This window comes from Pseudopipra pipra, chromosome 7, assembly GCF_036250125.1.
Source record: "Pseudopipra pipra isolate bDixPip1 chromosome 7, bDixPip1.hap1, whole genome shotgun sequence".
In the NCBI taxonomy this organism is placed as follows: Eukaryota; Metazoa; Chordata; class Aves; order Passeriformes; family Pipridae; genus Pseudopipra; species Pseudopipra pipra.
In genome coordinates this window covers 4,760,919-4,782,031 of record NC_087555.1, presented here as the reverse complement: position 1 = coordinate 4,782,031, position 21,113 = coordinate 4,760,919, and the positions used below count along the sequence as shown (strand labels likewise).

The 21,113-nt window shown below is 55.1% G+C and overlaps 1 protein-coding gene across 3 annotated transcripts in view; it reads left to right on the top strand.

The window, feature by feature from the left end:
- Positions 1 to 333: 333 nt before the first annotated feature.
- Positions 334 to 21,113, top strand: part of COL18A1 (collagen type XVIII alpha 1 chain) — a 38,128-nt gene continuing 17,348 nt past the window's right edge. The window contains exons 1-2 of one of the 3 annotated variants that reach the window (XM_064660309.1): positions 334 to 431; positions 948 to 1,015. In XM_064660309.1, the coding sequence (XP_064516379.1) occupies positions 421 to 431; positions 948 to 1,015 (79 nt within the window). In that variant the 5' untranslated portion in view covers positions 334 to 420. Of the gene's footprint in view, positions 432 to 947; positions 1,016 to 18,843; positions 20,847 to 21,113 lie in introns of those variants that run through there. The other 2 variants (XM_064660307.1, XM_064660308.1) reach the window with 2 other exon arrangements.

Genomic DNA, 21,113 nt, shown 5'->3' with positions numbered 1-21,113 from the left:
CTGGCCTGCGAGCCGAAACCCACGGGCTTGCTGAAGCAGGAGGTGCCAGGGCAGGTCCTGCGGGCGGCGGGTGCCCTTTGGGGGTGAGGGTGCTCCCCGGCGCCCTGGGGAGGGGCGGGATGCTCCTCAGGGAGGGATGCTCCTGGGGAGGGATGCTCCTCGGGGAGCCGAGCTGTGCCCCTCCAGCACACCCATCCCCGGGGGGTGTCCCCGACCCCCTCCCTGCTGCAGGAGACCAGAGACCGTTCAAACCTCGCGATCGGGGGCTGGGGGCGGGTTGAGCCCCGGCCCCGGCTCACTCGCCCGGGGCGGGCCGCCCCTCCCGCCCCTCCCCTCCCTCCCCGCCCCCCGGGCCGTGCCGAGTCCCGGCGCGTCGAGCGGAGCGGAGCCGAGCCGCGCTGCCGGCACCGAGCGGGCACCATGCGCCCAGGGTGAGCCGCGGGGCCGGGGACTGCGCGGGGGGCACCGGGACCCTGCAGCCGTCGGGGATAGGCAGGGGGGCACCAGGACCCTGGAGGCACGGGGGCAGGGGGACACTGGGACCCTGGAGGCGCCGGGTCTGGGAGACACTGGGATCCTGGAGCCGCGGGGCGGGGCACAGGTAGTGCGGGAACCCCGGAGCCGCCGTGGAGGGGGGGTACCAAGACCCTGGAGCCGCCGGGGCGGGGGGTCCTCGGTGTAACCGTGAGGAGACGCCAGAGGGGTCGGTACCGTCGGGACACCGGGGAAGGTGGGCACCAGGACCCTGGAGCCGCCGGGGTGGGGGGCGCCGGCAGCGCGGGAACCCCGGTGCCCCGGGAGAGGAGGGAGGCAGGACCCTGCGGCCTCTGGGCCTTGGGGTCCCCGGTGTAACCGTGGGGGGACCCCAGGGTGGTGCTGCAAGTCGGGGGGCGCCCCGGATTCGGCGGGAGCGTGGGTAACCTCTCTCTCCCCTTCCCTCCCCGCAGGTGCCCCCCGCCGCGGCTGCTGCTCGGGCTCTTTGTCCTGCTGGTCCCCGCCACTTCCCAGGAGCCGGGTAACGTGCGCGGGATGCTGCGGGATGCTGGGGAGGGGGGTCCCTGTCGCTATGCCCGGGGTCCCACGGCCCCTCGCTGTCCTGAAGCCCCTATCCCCTGGGATGCGCTCCTCAGCAGGAATGGGGAGTGGAGTCTCCCCTCGGGCCAAATGCTGCGCTCAGTCCTGGTTCCCAACGCTGGGAATGATCCCCGCACGCACCCCTTCAACGGCCTCGTGGTTGCTGAACGTGGGGATTCCGTGTGCCCCATCCCATCAGCGGCGTAGGATGCTGGGGGAAATCCCTGGCTGCAGTTCCCTGGAATGAGAGTGATTTATCTGGTCCATGCTGGCTGTGAGATAGAGGAGATGGCGTTGCCCCAAAGGGGCCGTGCTCCATGTGTTAGCGGTTTCTCCACAAGTCCTCCTTGTGGCTGCCTGTCCTTGAAAGTGCTGTGAGTGGCCGGAAGCCGCGAGTGTGTGCCCTGGGGATGCAACACCTCTCATACCATTCCGGGCTTTCCCTCTCTTCGGGGCTCCCTGAAACCATGAAACATCCCACCTCCAAGCTACTGGTGCCCCGGGAGAGGGGAATTCAGTGCTGACTCAGCTTTCCAGCCCTTCTTTCCCCACAAGGCACACGAGCTGGTTCTCCCACTGCCTGTTTTTCTGGTGAACTTTACCTCCCTGCCAGGGAAGCTTCCTCCGGCTGCCAGGCGGGATGAAAGCCCTCCTCTCCTCGCAGCCGGTGTCTGGATGAGTGCCCAGTGCCCGGAGATGGGAGCAGCCATGGCTGAAACAAGGAGCTGCCCCACTTGTATCCCAGGAACCCCGCTTGCCAAAGCAGCTGAGCTGCAAGCAATCCAAAAAGCGGGAGAGAGTGGGTTTTCTCCAGGGTAATGGTCTGGTTGTCTTTGGCTTGTGCCATTGTGTTAAGAGGCATCACTTTGTGTCACCACAGGCTGGCACAGTGTGTTGGTTAGTGGTGTCCCCAGGTGGAGGCGAGCTGGAAGTCGGCCGTGAAGTCAGTGGATTATTTACTGGACCGAGGGTTTGTGTCTTCTAAGAACAGATCTGGCACTGCTCCGTGGGCAGCTGGGTCATGTTGTGGAGGGAAAGAGGCTGTCTGGGGCAATGAGGATGCCCAGCACTGCCAGAGCATGTCCGGGAATACTGGGGGAAGCTCTCCAAGTGCCCCAGGCTAGATTTATGATGCTGCTTTTGGTGGCATGGATTGCCTCCCCGGGAACCACGGGAACAAAGCTCCCCTTGGAGATCTGCAGAGATGGGAACATTGTTCCCATGTGAAATCCTGAATTGGCTATTTTAGGTCCCTGGAGACTGTCCAGTGCGGCTGAGCTGAGCTGGAGGGCCAGGAGCTGGTTTTTAATATTGGTTACCCAGAGTTATCCTTGCCCTTCCTACCCCTTCTCCATCAGCATCCTTGCTCCCTTGGGTGCTCAGGGCTGGTCAGGACCCTTTGCTGAGCTGAAGGTGCATCCCCCCACCTTTGAGCAGCCACACTGGGGGACCTCAGGAGGTTTCACATGGCATTTGAGCACGTGGGGGGGGGGGGGGGAGTGAGGGGGAGTGTGGCCGGCGCCGGTCACTCACCGCTGGCAGGGAGGTGCCTGTTTCACCCAGCTGACTTGGCTGTCTTCCAAAGGCAGGCTGTGGATCGAGTTTTAGAGGAATTCAGCGGGTTGGTGTGGCTTTTTTCCTTTCTTTTCTTTTTTTTTTTTTCCCCTTCCCTTGGTTCAATGTCCAAGGACTGCAGGGCCTGTTCTTCCAGCCTGCCTTTGTGATGGCTCCTGGGGAATGTTTGCTCCTAAGGCCTTCCTGGCATGGAGATAAGCTTTCTGTTTATCTCCCTGCCTTTCAAATTTGGGGGCTTAGCTGCTCCAGGCTGGATCAGTGGATCTCTGGGATTCCTCAGGAAGAGCATGTAGCCATGAGGATGATGCAGGGATGCTGCCATAGGTCCAGTCTGGAGAAGGTGGGAGAAATCACAGAGTCTGTCTGCTGTGGGTGTCCCTCGTGCATAGGCTGGGTCAGACACTGGGGGAAACCCCATTCCGAAGCGGGGCAATCCGATGCCAGGGCCCTGGAGATGGGGGATCCCCAACAGTGGGGGTTTACAAAGCTGGCCAGGCCTCCCCAGTCTGGTGATGGAGGCGGCCAAGCATTGGAACGGGCTGCCCAGGGAAGCGATGGAATAACAATTCCTGGAAGCGTTCAGAAAATGTGTAGATGTGGCTCTCATTGATATGGTTTAGTGGTGCAACTGGCTGTGCTGGGTTAATGGTTGGATTCAGTGATCTTGTGGGTCTTTTCCAAGAGTAATGATTCTATGATCTTCTCTTGCACCGACTTTCTGTGCACCAGTTTGGGGCTGGGATGAGCAAGTACATCCAGCTCTGCTGCTGCTGCTGAAGGAGCAAGGCAGCACCTGGGAATTCAAAGTGCCTCCTCCCTCTGTTATAGACAGCAGGTGCTGAAGCCACTTGCTGCCAGCGGAGAGACTCATTCCTGATTTTATTTTCATCTCCAATTGGTCGTGGGTCCTGGGTCCTGATGGCTGGGATTCCTCACAAACATGTGCCTTCAGCGATTTACAGCCTGGGACACAAGGGCTCTGCCATTGGTCCCTGGGGTGTTTTGACAGGTGGATCAGAGCTTTCCTAACTGGTTATTTTAGGAATCCCTTTGAAAGACTAGGGGAAGGGCTGTGGAAAATGGCTACAGGCAGCACTTGGCATCACAGGTTTGGTTTGGGAATGGTTGGCACCTCTCAGGTCTGACAGCATCGTTTGATTGCCGAGGCTCCCAGGATGGGCTGGAGGAACTGTGGAGGATGCTATGCTCCGAGGAGGATGCTGTGCTCCAGAAGCTCCGCAGGCTCTTCATCTCCTTATCAGCTGGCAGGACTTATGTTTGCAAAGCCTTATCTCTGCCAAAGCTCTGTGCTGTGGGAGCTGCTGGGGAGGGGGAGCTGCCCTGAGCTTCCAGCAGCTGGAAGGAGCCAAGGCTGTGGACATGGTCCTGCAGCACCTCTGGGCTCCCAGTCCATCATTTTCTGGCAGGTGGCTCCCATCCCTCCTGCCTGTCCTGAGGAGGTAGCAACAGAAATGAAGTGGCCCTGCTTGGATGGCACTTTTGGGCTGGAAACTGGGTTTAAAAAGAGACTAAGTATTCCTGCAGAGTGGCTGCCCTCCCAGACAGGAGTTTGCTTGCCTTGGTGCACGCAACTTTTCATGTCCTAATCCTAATTTTCCCAGTATTTTTCCATTTCCCAGTATTGGTCCATCCACAACCTCCATTCTCCCAGAGCTCTGACTTGATTTTAGATTTCCATGTCGTGTCTTCTGGCCCTGTGTGTCTGTGAGTGCCTGGGACCTCCCTCCTCACAGGTGCATGTCCGTAAAGGGATGGAGAGCTGAGCTGCTTTTCCCTGTGGCCCGTGGAAAATCCTGCCCATACACTCCCAGGTTCTGGAGAAGTGGGGTTTTTTAGCTCTGAATAGCAGACTCTTGATGACATTGCTCCCTATTTATTTTGGCCTGCAGCTGGACTAACCTCTTCTTCCAGTGTTTATGGCGACACAATTTGGGTGCTGTTAAATAGCAAATCCAAGCCCTTGGAGAAAACATTTTGCAATCCTGCTTCGGACGTCATCGCGTGGCTTAAAAAATCCCTGACCAGATAAATGTGCTGCTGGGAAACAGGCTCTGGTCTAGTGGGGGGATGTCACTGCTTCTTTTTAAGGAGGCAGGAGCATGTGGAGCAGGGGGTGAGGACTGAGCCAAGGCTGCATCTTATAAAAAGGAGGGAGAGGGACATTTTACATGGGCCTGGAGTGACAGGACAAGGGAGAATAACTTCACACTGAAGGGAGGAGGGTTAAATGGGATATTAGGAAGGAATTCTTCCCTGTGAGTGTGGTGAGGCCCTGGCATAGGTTGCCCAGAGAAGCTGTGACCCATCCCTAGAAGCTGCCCCATCCCTAGAAGTGTGCAAGGCCAGGTTGGATGGGGTTTGGAGCAACCTGGGATAGTGGAAGGTGTCCCTGACCGTGGCAGGGGAGTGGAACACAATGAGGTTTAAGGTCCCTTCCAACTTGAACCATTCTGTGACAGAGACACCAGCTTCTCTCCTGCACTGCTCTGGGCCATGGTGAGTGTTAGAGATGATGCTCTAAGCCCTGGAATAACAATCCCAGCAAGTGCGCTGTGTCTCTTCCAAAGTGTGATAGTTTACCAGGAAAAGAATTAATTCTGGCATTTCAGTGGAGAGTTCAAAGCACTGAAGGAGACATCTGGGATTAAGTATCGATGTATATCAGCAGCCCAGAGGTATGGGATTAATAAAACATTTTAATGATCTTCTGGTGTATCTGATGACATTTGGGAAAGCATTGGAGAGGAATCCTTTCCAAGAGTGTCCTGTGCATTTCTCTGACTGCGTGTGCAGCCTGGAGGCAGCATATATGAGGAAAAAATTCTTCTCTGGGGGGGGGATGTGACACTGGCACAGGTTGCCCAGAGAATCTGTGACTGCCTCGTCCCTGGAAGTGTCCAAAGCCAGGTTGGATGGGACTTGGAGCAACCTGGGCTAGTGGAAGGTGTCCCTCCTCATGGCAGGGGGTGGAATGAGATGGGTTTTAAGGTCCCTTTTCAGCCCAAACCAGTCTGTGATCTTCTGCAACAGATGGGCTCCACCTCACCCCATCCATTGGTTGGACTCTTCTCTGCTAGCTGTGGGATGCCCTCACTGACTTTCCTGTCCTCCAGCCACATTCCTCATCCCTTGGGTACTGATGTGTGTGGAGAAGTGCTGCTGCTGCCGCCCTCGGGAGGATCTGCCCTGACCTGCTGAGAGCTGGGGCTCAGGGGAGACACTCACGGGAGGAAGGTGGTGCAGAAGAAACTTGCAGTTATTTCAGCTGGTACAAAATCTACTTAAATACTGGGGAGTGGGAGCAAGTCCCCAACTTCGTGGATGGAGAAAGGAATGTGGTAGCAGCACGTGTGTGGCTTTTTGGCTTTTAGTATCAAACTTGATTAATCTGGAGAGCTTGTTGCCAAATATATAATTGAAACACAAGGCGCTGAACGGGGTTAGAAAATGGTTTGGAAATGTGTACAGCTAATGAGGGCTCCGGCATTGCCTTAATATGGATTTGGAGTCCTTGAACTATGAGTGTGGTTAATAAACCCGTCGGGGGTGAAGGAGTGGTTCCCATCAACTCAAAGGTGGGAACATCCTAAAAAAGTGCTGGGAGAGGAGCAGGATACCAGCACCCCACAGGGCTGTTGGATGGGCCTGCTCCAAGGACAAGGCTCCAGAGACTTGCTGTGCTCCTGGCTTTGGCCGGCAGTGCTGTTTGGCAGGAGCATTCCCTGCGCTGGGGGCTTTCTCAGCAAGCAACATCTGGTCCGGAACATCCCGTTTCTGCTAGTTTCCACTTAAAAAGGTTGCTTTTTGGAATTTTTATTGCTTTTTTTTGGCATCGCCTTTTCTAAGATGGAAATTGGTCATTAATGGATTTTATTGTACTTTTATTTTATTCCCAAACTCAATCTGCTGGTTTCCTCCTCCCCAGGGACTGGAAGATCTGGCTGTTCCTCTGACCCTGTCCCCAGGTTGTGGGAGGCTACTCGAACAGCCTGGGGTGGGAATAGAAGCCAGGGCACTGGAATCCAGCATCATCATCCATGCTCTTCCCACTGGCATAAATCTCCGACAGCCCAATGGCTCTTGAAGCTATCTCTGAGTTTATAATTCCTAAGTTAGCCACCTGCCTTCCCTCTGGGAAACACTATAATCAAACAAATTTATTCTTTCCCACCCACTTTGTTAGTCTGTAACTTAATTGAGTTGGAGATTGTTGACTTTTGGATAAACAGCACCTTTTTGATAACCCCAGATAAGCTGGCGGTGCTCCCTTGTGGCATGGTAGGAAGGCACCTTTGCAGCTTAGTCCTTCCCCTGTGGTCCCAAAATGCTTTCCAGAGGGGCCAGGACCCCTATCCTGGGGAACTCTCAGCTCCTGCTGGGTGTGGATAGAGATCCTGGACTCACTTGGTGATGAACACTCTCGGTTAGCCTGGTCTGGGGGGGGCCATCACTCCCGAGGGTCCTCGCCAAACCCCAGCATGGGGTCATCTCCCTGCTCCCTCCTGGGGAAACACCCTAGGACCTCTGCCCCACTCCTAAAACCCTTCCCAGGATAGGGTGGCAATAGTTACTGTCCCTTCAAGGGAATGGGCTTGCCCAGACCCAGGACCTGTGGGGGACACAGAGTTCTAGAACTCCTTGTGGTACCCTCCTGCTGGTGCTGGCATCTCCCCAGACAGCAGAAGGGTTTGATGTGCCCTGTCCTGCTGAGAGCTGGGACTCAGGGGCGCTCTGATGCGTGGGAGGTGGTGGAGAAGAAACCTGCAATGATTTCAGTGAAATCCCCGTGAATATCGAGGAGTGGGAGAAAGTCCAAGCCACTGGCATTGTGGATGGAGAGAGGCGTGTGGCAGCAACACGCATGTGATTTTTGGCTTTTACTGTTGGATTCATAAAATTGTTTGAGTTGGAAGGGACCTCAAAGCTCATCTCATTCCAACCCCCTATCATGGGAAGGACACCTTCCACTGGACCAGATAGCTCAGACTTCATGCAGGATTCGATTAACCAGTTGTTACTTCTGCAGCTGCTCGGGGGACCTCTGTACCTGGAGCTTGCTGTTAAATCTCTGCATGGAGAGAAGCACAGTGCTCCAGCCCTCAGGGGCATCTTTGGGATGTGGGGAAACCTTGTCTGGCTCCTCAGGAACAGGTACCTCAGTGCCACTTCACCGGGAAGCCTGGAAAGCAGTGCTCACAGAGCATCTCCTGGCAGACAGGTGAGCTGTCCCTACCTGTTTCTACCCTGTGCTCAGGCTGGTCTCTTGCATATCAAAGGCTCTGGAGGCTGGAGGCCAGGTCAGGGATTTGCTCTCCAGATTGCTTTTTGCTGGGATGACTTGGGATAGGGGATAGTGGCACCGTCAGGGCGAGCCGCTCTCACTCAGGTGACCTTTTCCTGGATTTCCTTGGGGGACAAGATGCCTGGAGGGGTAACCAGGACACCATCTGATAAAAGCATGTGGGTTTTTATTTTAACAGGTGATTGCATCTTTTTGGTGGGGAGGTGGAGATGTCAGGCCATGAAGGTGGAGGGTGTGGGGGAGTCCTGGCATCCCCCATCCTGTGTGAGACCCAGGGGGCTGGGCTGAGCTGGGCTGGGCTCTCTGTCACGATGGCTTGAGCGAGGATGTGGTTGCTGAGGTCAGCGTATGATCCTGCCGGGACTCTCATGGCGCTGGGCTGGATGGAGATATCATGGTTCCCTCCCAGCTGGGATGCAACAGGGTGGTGGTCCTGGTTCCCTCTGGGTCCCAGGACACCCAAGGGAATGGGCCTCCTCATGGCATCCTGCGAGGCTGAGGTGCCACCCTGGATCCAGCCAGCCACTGCTGATGTTGGTGGCTCCTTTCCCACCTTCTCCTTGGGCTCAGCTGAAAGAGTTAAGGAAACCATTGGAGAGGGGCCCCCAGAGGCAACTGCTGGAGGTAATAATCTTCTTTCGGCTCTTTTTTCTTTTCCCCTGCTAATTGCAGAGTTGACATCGCCCCTTCTCATGAAAGGCTCTTTTGTCAGCGGAGTTGCTGGGCAAAGCCCAGGCTTGGCAGCAGGTTGCAAGCCCCAGGTTGGTCTCCTGCACATCCCTCTCTGGCAGCAGGTAGTGAAATGACTCTTTCAGTGACAGTGATGTCCCTCCCTCCTTGGCTCCCATCTTGGGAAAAAAAAAACAAACACCAAAACAACAACAGAAAACAGAACCCCTCCTTTTAGCCAACGGGGGCCTGATTTTTGTGCGGTCCCACCTCACCAGCGGAGGGAAAGGTCAGCTCGTCTAGACGCTAATCCGACAAGTGTTGTATTTCTTCGCCCGTGGGTGTCCTAGCAACAGGATTAACGCTGTGGTGTAAAGCGGACATTGGCTGGATCCCGCTCCATCCCAGGCCGGTGGTCCGGATGTGTGTCGCTCCGCATGGCCAGGCATCAGGGAGAGGTGGGCCGGGCTCCTGGTCCCGCTCCCTGCGCCTGCCCCAGGCTGGGCCAGCAGCTCCTGGTGGTTAACGTCAGTCAAGCGGCAGGGAAATTTAGGATACGGGTGATAAAACAGGCTGATGGATGTTTTACCTTGTCTGCATCCATCCCAGGGATGGGTGGGCTGGTGGTGAAGCATCTCTGCCCCAAGATGGACTCCAGGCCTGGGGTGGGGATCACACTGGGGTGGGGTGCTCCACGGCCAGGCCCAGCCCACCTGGATGCACCAGCTTCACCGCGACCACACCAGGACCTTGGGACAGCCTGTATCACTGTAAATCTGACTCTCGTGGTGGAAATGGGTCTCCCAGAACATCCCCTGCATCCCAATGCTCAGGTCTCCCAAGACATCCCACCACTCCGGCTGGCACAATCACTGTGCAGGGATAGCTGTTAACCCCTGGCATCCCTCTGGCCTCAGGGTGAACTGCAGTGGCAGGAACACCAGTGAAAACCTGTCTGCTTTGGTTGGGAGCAAAAATATTTCCCATTTCCTTTGTTTTACTATTTAATCTTTGTGTCTGACAGTTGCTGCTCGATCTCTTGATTGACCCCAGTTTGCTCCCAGGTGTTACTGGTGGTGCTTCACCGCCCGTGTCTGGGTTCAGAGGTGCAGCTGGTGCCAGAGTTCAGCACTCAGACATCTGATGGGTGTTTCTTCAGTGGGTGCCGTGCATCCGGAGCCGGCAGTCAGAGCCCCCTGCATCCATGGCACAGGGCCATGGGGTAGCTGCCTGATAACATTGTCCTGTTTTAATCTTTTTAAGCCTTTCCTCTGCTTTCCCAGTGGCCCCTTTCCGGGCTTTCTCCTGCCCTCTTTTCCTTGCGTAGTGGCCAGCCAGCGTTTCTCCCACGATTCATGCAAACTTTCGTCCCATCCTTGTTATTCCCCCCATCCTGCTGAGCTCTGATATCCCCGAATGTGAGGTGCAAAGAAACCAAAAGTGGTTTGAAGAGCAAAATCTGGGTTTAAACTTTGCCCCTCTGATGGAGAGGAGCTGGAACTGGCTGGTTCCCAATACAACCCCAGAAGCTCATCCAGGCTCCAGCATCCTTCAAGGCATGGTGCTGGTCCAGTGGTAGGGTTCACTCTGGAGGCACTGGAGCCTTGGTGCTCTGGCTTTCCACCCTGCAAGCGGCCACATGCTTTAATTAGGCTCCGGGGTTGGGAGAATGGGGGGTTTCATTCCCTCAAATCCCAGTTGGGAGCTGTGGAGACAGGCTGAAGCTTGCCCGGAGTCCCGTAGCATAGCTCCTGCCTATGTGGGATTTTTTTTCCCTGCAGCTGGGATGGGTTAAGTGGGGTTTTAGGAGCGTTTTCTTTTCTCTTGGGTGCTTAAAACAACAATAAATAACATCCCAGCCCAGTGAAATAGGCGGGTGACGCTGCAAGGAAGGGAAGATGTTGCTCTGCTGATTTATGGGGCTTTTTTTTTTTTCATCTTCACAGGTCACTGCTAGCATTTGTGGAATTGGCTTTGCTGCAGGAAAAACTGGTTTCCAGCTTTTCTGTTAGGAAGAAGCTTCTGCTATCATGTAATTAAAATGCAGGAGAAAATAAAATACAAAAAAAAAAAACCCAGGGCAGCTACTTGTGGTGCTCATAGCTGGGTCCTTTGTCAGCTGTGTGTGTCCTCTGCCTTGCTCTAACCTTGGCTGTGCTGCTGCAGCCTGTGGCAGGAAAAAAAAAAAGGCACTTTTTGCCATTCCTCTGGGCTTTCTGGGTCATGCACCAGCCTGCAAAGGCAAAAAAGCATTTACATTTTGACCATGGGAATGTTTTAATCAATCTTGAGGCATTTCCAGGGTTTTTTATCACGTTATCTGAGCTGGGGCCGGCACCAGGCTGGCCTCCTGTTAGGCAGGGAATGTTGGGATTGTGACTCCTCTATCCCATAAATAAGAAATGATGGATTTGACTCTTCCCCATCTTCTTGCAGTAGGACAGCAGCTGCCTGCAGGGTTTCATCCTGGGGGTTCAGGGTCCCCAGAGCTTTTAAGGAAGGAAAGAAAACCCTGCCTCTAGGATTTTTTATTTTCTTTTTCCAGAAAGGATTCACTGCTTGGACTTGGATATTTAAGAGGTGAATATTTTTTCATCTGGGATGGTGATGGGTGTCACCTCACTGGGGATGGGGGGAAAGACCCCCCTGCTTTTTGGGGCACCTTGAACTCCAGTTGTGGTCATCAGGAACAAAACCATCCCAAATCACACCAGATCGTTGAATCACAGAATGGTTTGGGTTGGGAGGCACCTTAAAGCCTGTCTCGTTCCACCCTCTGCCGTAGGCAGGGACACTTTCCAGTAGCCCAGGTTGCTCCAAGCCCTGTCCAACCTGGCCTTGGACACTTCCAGGGATGGGGCAGCCACAGCTTCTCTGAGCACCCTGTACCAGGGCCTCACTACCCTCACAGGGAAGAACGTCTTGCCAATATCCTGTCTAACCCTGCCCTCTGGCAGTGGGAAGCCATTCCACCTTGTCCAGGCACTGCAGGCCCTTGTCCAAAGTCCCTCTCCAGCTCTCTTGGAGCCACTTTGGGCACTGGAAGGGGCTCTAAGGTCTCCCTCTCTGAAGAGACTCAAAACCCATTTGGACATGGTCCTGTGCAACTTGCTCTAGGTGAACCTGCTTTAGTGGGGGGGAATGTTGTATTTGATGATCCCCAGAGGTCTCTTCCAAGCCCAACCACTCTGGGATCCTGTGAATGATGCCGAGTGAGGCTCACCCAGCCTTTCCAGCCTGCCCCCCCTTTGAACCCTCTGGTATGTGAATTTTTGCTGGTGTCAGAGGGTCGGGTGGCAGCAAAATCCCTCCCGGTTAAAGGGTGGGAATACCAGTGTGTGCAGCTTGGGATAATTACCAGTTGTCAGCAAAACAATAGTGGCATTGTAGGGCAGGAGCAAAGGGAAAGGGCCCCTGTCTTGAGCGTAATGTTACTTTTCTATTTATGTTGCCATAGTCTTTGCTGAGAAATGGCCCTATTCTCTCTAATCCTCCCCTTCAGGCATTCCTGCTGGGCTTTTCTGTGTGGTTTGGGTTTTTTTTTTTAACCCTTATCATCCCAGAAAACAGCTTATGGGGATCCATCTCTGTGGCGCTGTTCCGCATGCATGTCCTTGGCCCGTGGCATTGTGCCTGTGGGCTGGCCAGCTTTGCTTTGGGATGCTGATGCCTGGGATGGTGCCTGACTGTGGCATCATCCCTTCGCTCAGGAGGGGGCAAACCTGTTCTGGAATCTCCTTCTTTATGCAAGCAGGAGCCCAATTTACACCCCTCCTTGTTCTTGACATCTGTCATCTTATAGATGGTGAACTCCAGTGCATTAGAGCTATTTACTGATGTTGTATTTTGCTTTAAGACCGAGTGACTTGTAAAAAAAGGGAAAAATTTGGTCAAATGATGGCTCTGGTTGGTGGTTGGAAAGGGATGATGTGTTTTCTGGCATCATCCAGGTCCTGTTGGCTTTCCCCAGCACTTGCATGGAGCAGCAAAGTATCACCAACCTGTTTGACCCGTTTAGTATCCATCTCCAGTGGTGCATGGAATTCCTCAAAAGATCTAAATTTTCCTGCTTAAATACTTGCTCTGTCCATGGAGACATGATAGGGAGAGGGGGATTACAGCCTTGGCTGACATTAGGTTGTCATCGCTCATCTTAATTCCCAGGTGTTCAACTGATTTATTTTTCCCGTTAATGTTGGGACATGCTGGGGAGTTCAAGGGCTGGGTGAGGCTTTCTCTGTTTAAGTGGCCCCTCATCCAGGCTGCTAATGACCCCAGCATCCACCCCTAAAGGGCCTGCTGGGCATCTCACCCCCTTGAACCCCAGTTTGGGGGATCAAAAGGTCTGGTGTGAAATGCAGTGCCCCACAGACAGCCCTGGGATGGGATGCAATGGGATGTGACGACAAAGCAGGATGGCCAAACTCGTTTGCCTGGCGCAGAGGAAACTTTGGAAGGAGCCAACACTTTAGAAATGCTGACAAAGTCAGCAGCACAGGCAAACTATTGTCTGAGGAGTGCAAAGATGTGGAAGGACCATGGAGCAGACACGGAGTCTTATTACGAGCACAGCCGGGGGCTTCCAGAGGCTCCAAGCTAAACAAAGTCGCCTGCGCTGCAGGAGGGCAGCACTGACAAGACCCAGGCTGGTTGGACGAGCTGAAATCCAAAACCAAAACCCCCTCCCGGATCCCCCTTTTCCTGTCCATTCCCTAACAAAATAGCCTTTCTCACCACCTGGCCCCTCAGCAACCATGTTAGCTTGGATTTTGTTTGCTGCACGCTGTGCTGAGGGTGAGGTTAATGACCTGCTGAGTGGTTTCCCTTGCTGTAAATCCAAGTTGAGGCTCTGTGAAGCATCCACAAGCTGTGGCAGTTGCCTCCTGCAGCAGCATGGACCAGCTGGCACCCAGCATCCCTGGCTGGTGGCAGATGCAGGATGGATGCTGTTCCACAGGATGGATGCTGTACCGCTCTGTTGTAGCTTGAGGTACGCTGTCATTTGGTAACTCTTCTGTACTTTGGTGAATTCCGTTTTTTAAGCTGTGTTGGTATTTTCTTCAGTTCTGAAGTCCTGGAAAACAGCTGGGAATGGGCAACTCCCAGTTTTTGTCGTGCAGGCTTCAAAGTTGGCGCGGGATTACTTGTTGACAGTGTCTGTTGCTCTGTGACATTGGAGGTTTAATATCCAATTGAGAGAATCAGCAAGGCTGAGGGGCCTCATTGGCTTGGAAGGCTTTGTTTGAGCTCTAGGGACATGTATGCTACCTGGGTGCCTTGTCCTTCTCTGATTTTCAGGTAGGGATGGCATTGACGTGGATCATAAACCCTCTGCCCTATCCCTCATCTCCCCTCGTCCTGCCACACAGCATCTGTCTGCGAGCCAGGATGCTGAGTGCACTGGTCTCCCTGTATTCCCAGGAGGCCTGGAGATGGAGATGTCCTGCCTGTCCCTCATGGAGACAGCAGCTGATCCCCCCTCCATTAACTAGTGTAGACTCCCATGCCTGCCCCGAGGGTGGTCACCAGGCGCTACTGGAGCCCCTTTGGCTTCATGCTGAGGCAAAAATGCCAGGAATGCAATTGAAATTTGGGGCTTCTCCGGAGTATCTCCCAGGCTGAGCCAGGACCTTGGTGGGGGGTGAGGAGGTGAGTCTTCCCCCCTCCGAGGAGCAATTAGTCTGCAAGGTGATTTATTAATGTGGAGGAGGATGATGATGGGGGGGGGTCCGCATTCCTTCCCTCACCTCCCAAACCTTAGAACCTTATCTCCATCTGGGGGCTGTCGTTGGCCCCCGGAGGGAGGCAAGTGATGGGAAGCAGAGACCTTGGCCCCTGTGGAGGGAGGATGGGAGGGACACTGGTGGGACTGGGGGATACAGGTCACCCCAAGCTCTCCTTGTGTTTTAAAGACCTCCTTGCACCTTTAAAGACCTCCCTTGGATTCTGCTGTGCCTGGACATTGATGGCCCCTCTCCACCATCCATTCCCCCCAGGGCATCTCTGGGCATCCCCCCAGTTCTCTGCTGCCTTGTCCTGTTCATGCTGATGGGGCAGAGGGGGACAGCAGCATCTCCTGGCTGTGCCTCATCTAGCTCTGCTCAGTTTGGGAGCAGGAGGAGGACCTGGTAAGGTCTGGGCACGGCCACCGTGCTTTCCCCCTGGGGTTATTTGATGGCTCCCCCAGGCAGTCGTGACATTTTCATGGTTTATCTTATCGAGGAATTTGCCGGGAGGATGTTTCTGGCTCTCCATGAGTAAATGTTTAGGAATGCTGCTGTCCCGGGGGCTCCCTGGTGTTGCACAGCTAGAGGCTGTGGGGGGAAATGCTGGCCCGAGGGCAAGTCCTGGCAAACCGGCACCTGTGTCAATTCTGGGGCTATGATGGTGCTGTCACTCCTGCCTGCTTGGCCCCGTGCATCCTTATCCCCTGCCTTCGCGTTTCCCTGGCTGAGCGCCCATCCATGGGCTGGGTCCTGCTGCCTCTCTCCGAGGGCTGGGAGGTCAGTGGCTTGGGATGTGGCAACATCCTCGGCATGCGTCTCGATGAGGGCCTTTTAACTGCTGTCTGGATTTTTAGATGGAGAATGGATTAAAATCCCAAATGTCATTAGGATTTATAGATGCCATCTGCTGCTGACAGTCCCTGAGTTTTTCTGCTCAGTGCATGAGCGCTCCCACCTCCAGCATCCTGGCTGTGCTACTCTCAGTTTTCTTCCCTTCCTTTCCCTTCCTTTCCCTTTCTTTCCTTTTTCCTTCCCCTTCTGTTTTTCCTTCCTTCCTTCTAGCTGTACCGCTGTCAAGGTTGTGCTGGTGTCAAGGTTTCCTTCCCTGGGGGGTGTCTTACCCTCTGTGGCTCAATCTCTTGGCATTAAAACTCTTTCTGCAGCTGCACTTCATCTTTTGGGGCTCAGGATCTGAACCTGGGGTCCCCACGTGGTTTGTGAGGCCCTCCCCAGAGGTTTGAGCAGCGGGAGGAAGGAGGCTGCAGATGACAACCCCTCACCTGCGCTCTCTGCCCAGACCTCAGTGAGCTCTGGGCTGGTGGCCAAGATGGCCACCGGGATGGGGCATCACCGGGATGGGTCCAGCAAAGTGGGATGTCCCGAGGACGCTCCTGCGCACTGCTCGGCCTGAGGCTCCCTCTGCTGTCCGTCTGTCTGTCCATCCACTAGTTCATCTGCCTGTCTATAATCTGTCCATCTCTGCCCACCCAGCTCTTGCTGGGGAGTCCTCGGGCTGTGGAGGGGGGACTTTTTGAGCTGGGCTGGGGCAGGGTCCCTGTCCACTCCCAAAATCCTGCAGGGAGCCACCCCAAGCTGCCGGGGTCGCTTGAAACCTGCTCGCTTGGCCCCACTTTGGCCCCTAGAGAATATCATCGGTGTTCTTTAACCATGGATGGGATGCTGCAGGTCTGAAATCTGCATGGCAGGTTCTTTTTTCCTCTTTTTTTTCTCGTCTCTTTTTTCTCTTTCCCTACTTTTTTCCTCTCTTTATGTTTTTGTTTCCCTCTCTTTTTTCATTTCTCTTCCCCTTCCCCTTTTCTCCTCTCTCTCCTTGTCTCCCTCTCTTTTCCCCTCTCTTCCCCTCCCTTCCCCCTCCTCTTGTTTTTCCTATTTTCTCCTTTCTCCCCTTCTTTCTCTCTCCTTTCCCCCTCTCATTTTTTCCTTCTCCAATCTCTTTTTTTCCTCTTTTCTCCTTTCTCCCAACTCTCTCCTCCACCTCATTTTTCCCTTCTCTTCTTCCAACTCTCTTTTTCCACACTTCCCCTAATCTCTTTTTTCCTCCCCTCTCCACACTTTCCCCCCACCATTTTCCTTTCTTTTCCCATTTCCCCCCCTCTTTTTCTCCCTCTCTATTCTCCTGGGACAGGACCAAGCCCTCAGTGCCTCAGGGCAACCTAATCCTCCTTTTCCAGATGGACTGTGCTGCACCACCAGATGCTGCACAGCCTTGGGAAGATGCAGCCAGCCTATTTGGGAGGGAACTGGGACCAGAATGAGGCCCAAGTTTGCTTTTAAAGAAGTTCAAGGTTATGATGTGCTGGCAGCAGCATCCTGTGGAGTGTGTAAAGTGCTTTTTAGGAGCCTTCAGCCTGGAGGAGGCTAAAACAAGGGCTTTTCCCTGCTCTTTTCCCTGCAAACCAGCTGCCATGACTTCTCCTTGGGGAAATAGTTCTCCAAAATATTTCACCAACTGGCACATTCCGAGTGCCTGGCTGCTTGGTCAGTGGTGGAGCTGGATGCGCTGGGTCCAGACGCTCTAGTGCCACCTGTGGCACCAACCCACCCTCTTAAGTGCCCATTTTGGAAATCCCAAGTCCCTTATTTTGGGATACCCCAGCCCTGGCTCCTCCCCTGGGACCTGCTGGCATGGAGGTGTGCAGTGAAACGAAGATCATTTACTTAACGAGGGCACCTCACGGGATTGCTGTTCCACTCCACTATCATGAGCTGCCTAATCCCAATAAAAGGGAGAAATGGGAATTTTTCTGGCTGGCCATCATGTCTGCACACGCTTGAGGTACCCCAGCATGGTGCTGCTGCCGAAATCCTCCCGGCTGAGATGAGGCAGCTCATCAGGGCGCATGATGCTCCCCACTGGCTCCAGGAGGCAGCTCTGGGGGGCTTGGATCACATCCCTGCTGCTGGCTGTCACCCTACTTATCCCCCCCCCCCCCCACAGTTTTGGGAAGAGCCTGTGGGAACACCAAGCTTTTCCATCCCACCAAGTGGGAGAGGAGCAGTAGCCATTCATACCCCTCTCGGGTGTGCCAAGGACACAAGGGTGAGGGGGGGGTCCCACACCATGCTGTGCCACCACGCCCTGGCCCCAGGGTGGCAGAGCCGGGCGCAGCAGGGTCCTGTCCGAACACGCCAGGGAGGGTTGGCAGATGCCTGGCTTCTCTCTTCAGGTTGATGGGAGCACAGGAGCTTCGGGGGGGGGGCATGTGGAACTCTGACATACAGACAAAACTGCGTTCCGTGTGGATTAGCGGTGGGCTGTTCCGCAACAGGCGCCCCTAACAGCATCAGTCATGGGGCAGGCTGTTGGCAACAGCATCCAGCTCCCATTTTAAGGGGAAATCTCACCCGTTTTGCTTAAAAGGCAGTGTGGGAAATGTTGTGTAAAGCAAAATGGACATCTGAACATTGGTTTTGGTGATTTTCCTGGATGTTTTTAAACCAGAGCAACAGGAGAGCTCTACACTGTAGGACCGTGTTGCGGCAGACTGTGACTTTCCCGGTCATGGGGCCAAGGAGAGCCAAATTTGTCACCTCCCCATCAACATCCCTCCTCAGGGACACTTTTTGAGCCTTGAAGGTGACTTGCCCGGTGTCACCATGGCAGTGTGGGCTGTGGGTGTGCTCCGTCCCTGCAGGGGACCAGGGGCTCAGTGATCCCCAGGAACAAGGGGCATTGTCACCAGAGCAGGACAATGCTGATATGGGAAAACAGGCTGGATGAGTGTATTTGGGGGGAATTTTTTTCAGCTGAGGTGAAGAACAATTAAATTTTTTGGGGTGTGGGAGAGTCCCAGTGCTGCCTGGAGGGATTTGTGTCCCGGGCTCCAAGAAAACTTGTGATTGGAAAACTTATGATTGCTCAGACCTGGCTTCGAGACGTGTCTGGCGTGTGATGCCTGTTGTGGGGGGGTTGCAAGTGCCCCCCTTTGCCGTCCTGCGACGGCACCTGGGGGGTCCTGGCCCTGTAACTGAGATGGGAAAGAGGCTTTAAACACTTGACTTTTGGGACTTGTTGTGTTTCCAGCCAGTGGAAATATTGGAAATGTTTTCTGGCTTTTTTTTTCCTTCCTTGTTCTGTTTTGCTCTGAAGTTATAACCTTTTCCCAAGCCCTGGAGCAGGGTGTCCCACCAAAACTGGTGGCATCCGTGGGGGCCACGTCCATGCATGACCCCACCAGGCACAGCTGTCGATTTAACCAGAGCCACCCGAGCAGAGAGAGAGGATTTAGGATTTTCTGGGCAGGAAGGAGTTAAACAGCTGGCAGCAGCTGCTGAAACAGCTAGTAGGGTGCGTCTGAAGGCTGGCTTGGCTCCCAGAGGTTTTGGGGGACTCAGGTGGGTCCCCAGCCAGGCGGTGGAGTCACGGAGGGGCTGTGCCGGGAGTGGGAGGTTGGCGCTGGGGAGAGGAGGGTTTAGCGAGCCCGGCGCGGCCACTCCTCCCACTGCTCCGCTCCGGTTTGAAAGGTCGAGTGCTGGAGCTTGGGAGGAGAAAGCGATGTGAGTGCTCCGGGAGTCTGGCTGGGGCAAAACTCCTGCCTCTTCCCTCCTTTCCTTCCTCCATTTTGCTCTTGGAGGCAACAGAGCTCCTTTTCCCTTTCCAATGGCCCAACCTTCCTTGGGGTTTCTGCTCCTCCTGGCTAGCTGCTTCTCCTCCTCCGAAACGCAATTCCTGGACTGGATTTGGGACAGCACGAAGACCACTGGAAGCCCAGCAGCACCCAGCAAGGGAATCCCAGCCTCAGAGCCACTACCCTCAGCGGCAGCTCCTGCTCCCAGCCTGTCCCCAGGGACATGGGGTGATGAGATGGTGAGGAATGTCACCACCCCACAGCAGCAGGAGCCAGATCCTGGTACAGCAGCGCCTACGGGTGAGGGGACCGCAGCCAAAACCACAGAGCAGTGGGACAGGAATGTCACAGGGCTGATGGAGAGCATGGCACAGCCCAGCATCGCTCCTCCTCACAGCACCTCACCTGCCCCTGGGCAGGATGTGCTCGGCAGCTCCACTGAAGACCCACAGCTGCCTGGAATGGGGACCACCAAGGACATGCAGCTCCTGGGGTCAGGGACCACTGAAGACCCACAGCTCCTGGGGTTGGGTACCACCAAGTCCCCACAACTCCTGGGGTCAGGGACGACTGAGGACCTGCAACTCCTGAGGATGGGGACCACCAAGGACCAGCAGCTTTTGGAGTTAGGTACCACTGAGTCCCCACAGCTCTTGGAGATGGGAAATACAAAGGACCCACAGCTCCTGGGAACAGGGGCCACTGAGGACCTGCAGGTCCTCGGGGCAGGGAGCAACAAGGATCTGCAGCTCTTGAGGGCAGGGACCACTGAGGACCTAGAGCTCCTGGGGACAGGGACCGCCGAGAATCTGCAGCTCCTGGGGATAGGGACCACTGAGGACCTAGAGCTCCTGGGGATGAGGAACACCGAGGACCCACAGCTCCTGAGGACAGTGACCACTGAGGACCCACAGCTCCTGGGGAACACTGAGGACCCACAGCTCCTGAGGACAGTGACCACTGAGGACCCACAGCTCCTGGGGAACACTGAGGACCCACAGCTCCTGAGGGCAGTGACCACTGAGGACCCACAGCTCCTGGGGAACACTGAGGACCCACAGCTCCTGAGGACAGTGACCACTGAGGACCCACAGCTCCTGAGAACAGGGACCATTGAGAACTCGGAGCTCCTGGGGACAGGGACCCCCACAGCAATGGAGACATGGATGTCCTTGCAGAGACCAGGAGGTCCCCAGCCAGGTAGTGCCCCTTTTCCTTTCTCACCAGGTGACAGCACCCATAAGCAGGCAGTGCCATTCCAGGACCCCGTGGCACAACCTCCCCATCACCACCGTGAAGCATCACCGAACCTATGGCACGGCACTGGCCACCGGGGGCTGGCCCTGACCAGCACGAACAGGAGCCAGAGCTCCCCCTTGCCTAACCAGAGGGTGGATAATGGTGTGAATCCTCCTCTTGCTGATAACTCCAGTCCTCTTGAGTTCAATTTACTAACTGCCACTACGCGGCTCTACGGTAGTAATGGCGTGGGGCTCCCATCCTTCTTTCCTGGACTGATGCCAGCTGCCAGCCACTGCCTGCCCATCCCAACCCACCTGCCTTTCTGCAGCGTACTGGGCACCAGCCATGTCCGATTGCCAAATTACCTCCGCCACAGCAGCGAGGAGGAAATTCGGGCGGCTTTGCATGAGTGGGAGGGGCTGCTTGAATCGCGGTGCCATCGCTACCTGGAGTGGTTCCTCTGCTTGCTGCTGCTCCCCGGGTGTAGTGCCTCGGTCCCCGTAACCCCCCCACCGTGCCAGGGCTTCTGCGAGGCCGTCAGAGACCTGTGTTGGATTCACTTGGCTGGCGGGCGCCTGCCTCTGCCTTGCGATGCTCTCCCTGAGGAGGATGAAGGGTATTCTTGTGTCTTTGTTAATGCTTCTGCAGGTAACGTGGCTGGGTGACATCCTTGTGTTGTGTCTCCCCTCCCAAAACTGCCCCCAGGCGCTGAGGGATGCTGCTGCCTTGTCCCCATGGGATGCTACTGAGTCCAAAACTGCTTTCCATGCAGCCTTGGCTTTTTCAGAGAACCAGCAGGTTTTGACTCCCTCCACAAGGCTGAGCATTACCCCTGGTGAAACACAGTGTCCTAGTGGTCAGGACAGGAGATGCTCCCCAAGAACATCATGCTGGCATTCAGGGCTGGTTTCCCAG